At 37.9% G+C, this 8,811-nt stretch overlaps 1 protein-coding gene and 1 pseudogene across 1 annotated transcript; one reads left to right on the forward strand and one right to left on the reverse strand.

Annotated features, from left to right (window-relative positions):
* The first annotated feature begins 244 nt into the window (after positions 1-244).
* LOC147980250 (uncharacterized) lies at positions 245-2,761 on the forward strand (annotated as a pseudogene).
* Positions 2,762-4,950: 2,189 nt separating this feature from the next.
* On the reverse strand, positions 4,951-7,074 carry LOC147980251 (uncharacterized). The gene is made up of 8 exons (XM_087515532.1): positions 6,878-7,074; positions 6,553-6,628; positions 6,187-6,479; positions 5,920-6,105; positions 5,662-5,781; positions 5,344-5,574; positions 5,192-5,267; positions 4,951-5,109 (listed from the first exon to the last, which is right to left on the reverse strand). The coding sequence occupies exons 1-8, from the start codon at positions 7,072-7,074 to the stop codon at positions 4,951-4,953; spliced, it is 1,338 nt and encodes a 445-aa protein (XP_087371658.1).
* Positions 7,075-8,811: the final 1,737 nt, after the last annotated feature.

Consider the following 8,811-nt stretch of genomic DNA (forward strand, 5'->3'; position numbering starts at 1 on the left):
TCAATCCCCAGTGTCCTATTTCAGTTAAATTTGTTTGTTTGTTTGACAGGGAATGGAAAGGAGATGCAATGCTTATATATTACATAGATGCTCTCTGACATAATTTTTTCATGTTAACAAAGTAGTGTATCAGTATCATGTATGTTGTTGGAAACTTGGAATGCCTGTTAACAAACTAGTAGATGAACGGTGAACTGATGAACACATTTACACATACACATAAATTTTGCAGAATTTTTGAAGAATGAAGAGGGCAGGAAACATTGCTTCCCTTTTTGTGAGACATGCTCAGAAGACAAGGAAGAAAGCTAGTACGCCGGATGTGCATGGGACCGCGGATGTGGCCGAAGAGCAAACCAGAGAATTTGTGGTTCAAGAGCAAACTCAAGAAACAGTGGTGTCTATGTCAAATGTCACGGTTGAGCAAACTCCAGAACCAATGGTTCGACTTGAAGATGTCTCAACGCCACCGCCGGTTTATGATTTTAGCCGTCTTAAACATGATCCCGGGGAAAGGCCACCCATTGCAAGTTATCCTGTCAATGATCAAGACGCAGTTCGGAGAGCATATATCCTTAAGGCTGCATTCAAACCTTATGCACATAACTTTGAAGCAAGAATAATTGGGAATATGTTTCGATCATTCAGTCCTTTTTGGCTTCATAAACATAGTTGGCTTGAATATAGTATCAAGGAGAAAGCTGCATTTTGCTTTGTATGCTTCTTGTTCAAAGAGAAAAAAACTAGTGGGAAGGAAACTAATGCATTTACTGATGGTGGTTGGAGAAATTGGAATAGAGATGATGCTCTTGATAAGCATGTTGGTGGTGTAACAAGTGTGCACAATGCAGCTCAAGAGAAATATGACTTATTTGTGAATCCCCGTGCAACAATTAATGATCTTCTTGTGAAGGTGGATAGTGAGGATCTACGTCTTTATAGGATGAGGTTGAAGTATTCACTTAGATGCTTGCAGTTTCTTCTTCATCAAGGATTGGCATTTCGTGGGCATGATGAAAGTGAACAATCTAGCAACAAGGGAAACTTCATTGAGTTATTGAAGTGGCTTGCAACAAATAGTGAGGAGGTGAATAAGTATGTCTTGAAGAATGCACCAGGTAATTGCAAATTGACTTCTCACCAGATACAAAATCAGATTATTCAATGTTGTGCAGTACATACTAGAATTCAAATTATTGAACAAGTTGGTGATGATCATTATGCTATTCTAGCTGATGAGTCTAGTGATGTATCACATAAAGAACAACTAGCTCTATGTTTGCGTTTTGTTGATAAAGTAGGAAGGCTAAGTGAGCACTTTCTTGGAGTTGTTCATGTAAGTGACACCACTGCATTGTCACTTAAGGAAGCAATTCAAACTTTACTTGCCAATAATGGTTTGACTATAACTCAAATTCGTGGGCAAGGTTATGATGGGGCTAGTAACATGAGAGGAGAAATTAAAGGACTGAAAACATTGATCATGAAAGAGTCACCTTCTGCCTATTACATCCATTGTTTTGCACATCAACTCCAACTAGTTCTTGTTGCTGTTGCCAAGGGAAATGATGACTGTGTATGATTTTTTGATCGAGTGTCTTTATTGTTGAACATTATTGGAGTTTCTTGTAAGCGTCATGACATGCTTAGAGATGCTAGACTTCATAATATCATGAAACTACTTGAATGTGGTGAGTTACAAACTGGGAGTGGTCTGAATCAAGAGATGGGGTTACCTAGGCCTGGTGATACTAGGTGGGGCTCTCATTACAAAATTGTTCTCAACATTATTGCTATGTACCCCACAATTCGTGATGTAATCATCACTCTTGGACAAGATGCATCACAAAGGAGTGATTGGCCAAAAATCCATACTATTGTTGGAGTGTTCGAGTCATTTGACTTTATTTTCGAGTCATTTGACTTTATTTACAATGCCCACTTGATGCTTGTCATTCTTGGATACACAAGTGATTTGTCTGATTGTTTGCAAAGAAGAGACCAAGACATTCTTTCTGCAATGGCAATGGTTAGATTGGCAAAAGATAGAATACAAGAACTGAGGTCTAATGGGTGGGATGCATTTCTTCAAAGAGTCACATTATTTTGTAACAAGCATAGCATTCAAGTTCCTACAATGGAGGATAATTATGTGCCTTATGGAAGATCAACACGATTTGTTCGACCCCAAACAAATGATGATCACTTTAGAAGAGAAGTATTTCTTGGAGTAATTGATCAAATTAGTCAAGAGCTTGAAAATCGGTTTGACGAGATCAATATGGAGTTGCTATCTTGTATGTATGCTTTGAATCCTGCCAACTCATTTGCTGCTTTTGATGCACACAAGGTATGCAAACTTGCTGAGTTCTATCTAGAAGACTTTTCAAGTGCTGACTTGATACACCTTGAACTACAACTTGGTAACTATATTGGTGACATGAGAAAAGATGAGAACTAAGGCCTTGGAAATCTTGTTGATCTCTCAGTTAAGCTTGTTCAAACAGGGAGGCATATAGTTCATAATTTCGTGTACTTACTTCTAAAATTGGTATTGATTCTACCAGTGGCAACGGCAAATGTTGAGAGAGCATTTTCTGCCATGAGTTTAGTCAAAAACAAGTTGAGAAATAAGATGGGTGATAGTCTTTTGGATGATTGCCTGGTCACATACATTGAGCGGGATATTTTCTTTGAGGTGAATGAAGATGACATAATTGATACTTTCATGGCCATGCAGAAGCGTAGGCCGGAAACATAGTCTTCTTTGAACTTCTCAAGGTATGTAGTATGTAGTATGTCTTTGTAGTCTTCTTTCATGCAAAACTGAGAGTTTTAGTGTGTTTGTAAGACCATATTGATCTATTTCTATGTGTTATTGATAATTAGTTAGATCATTCACATGTCAAATTTTTTTTGGAAGCGGCCCGCCCTGTTGTCAAATGCTAGCTCCGCCACTGATCAGGCACATAAATATATTTTAAAATCAAAGTGCGATAGCTACATGAAAACAACACAATAAAAGCATATAGTTAATTCACCTTCATAAGCACAATATTAGAACAAGATATTTATTTCCCTAATCAACTAATGCATGATCAGCCAGGTTCGTCTTCTCCACCTCTGCTTTTAGTTCAATAAGAACCTGTTTTGCACCGACCAACTAGGAAAGTGCCTCCTCCTTTGCCAACACCATCTTAGCAAAGTCTAATTTTAAAAATCTAAGTGCATTCTCCATATTCCTATTTTTCCCGCATCTTGAAATATTCTTCAACATTGACAACACTTTCTCTAAGCCTATCTCTGTTCTCTTCCTCATACATGCCCTAGAGCTTTGCTAGGCACATCTTCAAAGTCTGTGGACACTCTCGATCAACCCACTCCAGGTAAGAACACTTATGTTCATCCTATAATATAAAACTAAATCAATAACAATTGTAGGGAAAATGTGTTTCTAGCAACATAGAAAGTCACCACATACATATTTTGAAAAACTGAAGAAACACGTTAATTATGACATATCTTCTCAAAAAGATCAATATGCAAATAAATTAATTGCTACTAAGACAACAACCAAATTTAGAAACATCACAAGCTATAATTAAGTGCAACAACACTACAAGTTCTTAGTCATGTACTATAAATAACAAATTGAACATTTTATGAGGAAGCTAAATACAACTGCAACACATAGCGACAGTGTTTGGATGACATCAAATTGATACTAATAGGTGTGCACATGCACAAATTTAATAACATGGAACTAATAGCACTAAGGTCTTCCACTATGTATGCCAAAACCTGTGTTAAGACAACTATTGCTACATTTGGCACCGGTGCCCTGCGCTCTGCCGAGCCGATACCAGAGGAAAAATTCAGGGAACCGGACTCCGAAGCACCTAGTTGCTCCTATGCCGAGTTCCTTCGTACCATAAAGTTTTAGTACTTTACGGCTTGGCTGCTCAGATGTGTGGAGCAAAGTTTGATGTACAAACTACTGAAGCGGTGCCAAATAATTTTCTATTGGCATCATTGATAAGATGGCAATATTTTTAGATGCTAGGTAGAAACTATAACACTGTCTTAATCACATCCATCATAACATAGCACAATGAGAGTGTTTGAATCACATCTAACAAATAATTTGTAACAACAAAAGTGGGGCTAACCTTTTGTGCACATACCAGAAACTTCCTCACACTGTCCACAGATTCAAACACAACTAGCTTCACGCATGGAGATTGATGGTGACAACGAGCAGACATATCTTCAGCCACCCCGCTCTATTCGTAGCAAGTGATGGTCCACACATCCAAGCAGCCAAGAGTAATAAATGACTCAAATCAGCCATGAGGTTAAAACCCTTAATTCCAAATCATAACTTGAGAGAGAGGAGATAGGCATACCTGGGTGGTGAAAGAGTCGTCGTGGGAGGAGGAACCGCTGGAGAGTTCATTGAAGAAGACCATGGCAACCGCGATGGTCGGATGCGAGACGGCGAGAGCAAGGAAGTGATACGTCTCCAACGTATCTATAATTTTTGATTGCTCCATGCTATTATATTATCTATTTTGGATGTTTTATATGCACTAATAAGCATGCACGTGCAACGCACGTCTCAAACAAAACAAGTTAACATGGTATAATACTAAAATAATTTAAAAAAATCAGATCGCTACAAAATATTATCATGTCACTCAGACTGTATTTTCAAAAAGTGTGACATATTTCTGATCCAACACATGTATCATAGTCTATAGTAAAAACATATATTCTGGATCTAATTTTTATTTAGTGAGTTCTTTTAGTCAGTCATTTAAATGTGTCTTATGCACAACCATATGAGCGCGTGTGTAACACATGATCCGGAAACATGTCTCCGCGTAAAATTCACTGTCACAAAATACATGTATTATAATTGTTACAAAAAATATATTTTAAAAACCACAATTAAGCATGTCTTGAAGGTCCATCTTTTGAAGCAATGAAGGTCCATCTATGGATGCGATCAATGATGCTTCGTTCAATGTATGGGATGTTGTTTTGAGCTTCATTCTCTTCGTACTTTAAAATATGCACCAAAATTTGCTTCCTCAGCTGAAAACCATCCTATATATATGCATTATACAACATTGTTATAACAAGTTGCATGTGCAATGTGTATAGAAATAAGCATGGTGTAAATACTCACCTTGGGTATGGGAAAATATAGTTTTCCATCGCACAATGAGTACATGTAATTAAAAACCAAATAACCAGACATGGCACTGCATGTAAGAAATAAACACATAATGTGCGTTGAATGAATCAATTAATATTGTAATGTGTTTAAAAGATTCATACCAGTGTGAGTTCATTGGAGCAATAGGAACTAAGCATTCCCATTTAGAGATATCATCCTTGAATGCAGGGTTTGCAACTTCAAGCGCAAGGTTTAGGTTGTCGGCCATAATATTAAGTACATTATTCCCCAAAGTAGGTATTGGTAACGAATTGAAAATTGAGACAACCTTTTTATTTTGATCCAACACAAACAATAGAAATAGCCCAAACATACACCAAGGCAATAAAATTTGCAATGATGAAATAGTTTAGAAATAAATGGGATATTAATTAAGACCAAATAAAGCATTGTTAGAGATGAAAAATTAAAATCTTACCATATCACATTTTGAGATATGGTAATCATTACTGTCATGCCAGCTATGAAACAACCATCTCAATGTAGTAATTTCCATATTTTCACGATGACTTGAGTCTCGTGCATAGTGGAACATCGAGTAAAATAAGAATGAGAAAATATTAGTGAAATGAGAAAAGAAAGTGTAATACATGATTATAGTAACCGACTAAAATAAGAATGAGAAAATATTAGTGCAATAAGAAAAAAAATGTAATACATGATTATAGTAACTTACACAAAATTTCAGATCCATATAGTGAGATGGAATGTCTCTGAGAAGTTGGACTTCGTGGCGCGCTAGTATACACACAGCCATATTAAAGCAATGGATATCCATGTATTCATCATTGTTCAATATGTTTTTTATGTGTCTCAAATTTAAGCTAATAGGGTACGGATCAGAGCTTTTCACCCATTCGCTCCTGTAAAATCAAAATTCTATCATTATATTGACATCAAAGTAATTTATCAAAATACAAAATGAACTAAAAAATATGGCTTACTCTAGTAGAGCGACATCATCAACCATACCGATGAACAAGCAAAATTCATCTATTAAATCATCATTTGTTGGATTGACAGACGGTGAAAGAATAAATGACTGCGAGATGAGCTCGACTTCTCCTGATGTATTTGATGTTTTGAAATTCTCAGGAGGTCTATCCAGAATCATACATTCCGTGGGATCTGTGTTGTTTTCGTCATCTTCCATGTCTTGATTTCTTATATTATCATCATTCAGTTCCGAGTCCACTAAAATGACAGCTAGTTTTGTTCTAAAATCTGTCATATGTTTCTATTAAAATAGTAATAAGAGTTAAATAGTGATAGAACATAGAATAAGTATAATGATACACAGTGAAATGTACCTGTGTAGGAATGTCAGACAAAATATATCCTGTGAAGTACTCGATAAAATTTATCATCCACATACCACAAGATGACCTGCATGATTACAAAATTTAAATATACTCAATAAATTGTTATCGTTTTTATAGGGAATCATAACAAGCAGTGATGAAAAAACAAAAATCTCACCCACGCAGCATGTGAACCGGACATGCCCTTTGAAATTTGATATTTTTATTTTGTTTGGAAAAAATGCCACACTCACTTACAATGGGTCACTGGCTTATAGTATTATGTAGTACTCCCTCTGTTTCGAAATATAGGTCGCTGGACCATTCCTAGTACACATTTCGCCATGTTACGTATTTAACCAGCGTTCCAAAATTGCCCCCGCGCTCACGCAGACCAGTCACTCCCCACTCGCTCTTGTTCCCCACCGCTCCACTACCCACCGCCCTCTCCCCGTCGCCACCGTGTTGCTCCCTCGTCACCGCTGTCTCCGTCACCACCCTCTTCCTCCCCATGGCCGCCTTGCTCCCCATCACCTACGCCCACTCTCACACCCCGTAGGTCAAAGGTAGAATTTTTATCCGCCGTTGATGGTGCTGCCGGGCGAGGAGGCACTTGATTTGCGTTCGGCGGCGCTGGATCCACGTGCGATACCTACAGCTAAATCAGTGGCTTGGTCTTCATGCCCTGCGCCATGACCAAGTTCTTCTCTAATCATGTTCTCGTCTGAAAGATGGATACCAAATTAGGTTAACTTTGATTAATATGTATAAATCAGTAATGAACATAATTTTGGTCTACTACCTGCAGCTAAATCAGTGGCCTGGTCTTCATGTCGGCCGCCATGATCAAGTTGTTCTATAATAATGTTATTGTCTGAAAGATGAAATACTCAATAAGGTTAACTTTGATTAATATGTATAAATCAATAATGAACATAAATCAGGTAAAATAAAATCATAAGAATATAAAACAACAATCATGTCCAATACCTGCAGCTAAATCAGTGGCCTGGTCTTCATGTCGTGCATCATGACCAAGTTGTTCTCTAATCATGTTATCATCTGCAAGATGGCTTACTGAATAAGGTTAACTTTAATTAAAATGTATAAATCAATTATGAACATTATACCTGAAGGAAGAACATAGGATGGGTACTCTTGTCATGCAGAATCATCCACTGAATATTGGTTTCTGTCATCGGCGGCCCCAATATATGGCATCAAACGATTCCAACCGATCTCCCCACGTGGGAAGAATAGTGGATATGACAAAGGGTTGTAGCACCCATAGTATGCTCTAATATACAGGGGACGCTCTCCTTTCCCGTACACGATAACACTTCTATCAAAGGTTTTTTGTGGGTCACTCCCTTCAAACCATATTGCTGCTACCTGAGAAGTTGTTGGCGCATTGTACCTTCGTTGATCAAGATTGATATTGGTATTTACTGAGATCCTGTATTCATCTAGATTCGGAACATCACCAAGGCATTTAAATACTTGAGCATAAGGGTTATCCTCTAGTATTGCCAGAATCTTCCGTATAGATCTAACCTAAGATTTGGAGACCTCTTAACCCTGTGAAACAAGTTTTCATCTGTATCATAAATATATAGCTGCAAATGTCGAGGGCCATTATCACCAGACTCCAGATCATCAAGAGCGTGGTACAACCCCCCACACGCACGAAATGTATATACGCCGGTTCCTGCTGCGGTGCTGACTCGACAATCAAGGGTGACTCCCAGACTTGTGAATGAGAAGCGGAAGTTGAAATACCGTATATTTTCTCTGAAATATTTAGCATCCTCATCATCTTGACTTACAACTGTTTCAACTCCTCACAAATATCTGGAGTAAATACATCCACTTTCCCCTTTTTGCAGCAAAACGTGGGCCCCTCGTATTGAAATCGCAAAGCTCCACAATGGCGGCAATCACTAACTTTTCTAAGCACATGATGCTTTTTGGGCAGGTTCATGTAAATTCTGTCATGAGCATCATTTTTGGGAGCTCCATCACCTTCCTGTTGCTCCACTCGGTAGGATTGAAAATAAACATCTGGAGCAGAATTGACATTTGCATTAATTAAAGTTTGCCCAGATACCATATTACTAATATTATATTGTACTGGTAACTCATGATAGCAACAATAAACCTGGTTGGGCGAAGATCCTAGCTTCTTCATCATGGTCCACGTCTCCAGTTTTGTCTCCTAGATTCCCGTCTCCCAAGCATCCTATTTGTGAATATTGAATAATAGTGCGT

This window comes from Triticum urartu, chromosome 3A (genome assembly GCF_056163025.1).
Source record: "Triticum urartu cultivar PI428250 chromosome 3A, HENAU_Tu73, whole genome shotgun sequence".
Classification (NCBI taxonomy): Eukaryota; Viridiplantae; Streptophyta; class Magnoliopsida; order Poales; family Poaceae; genus Triticum; species Triticum urartu.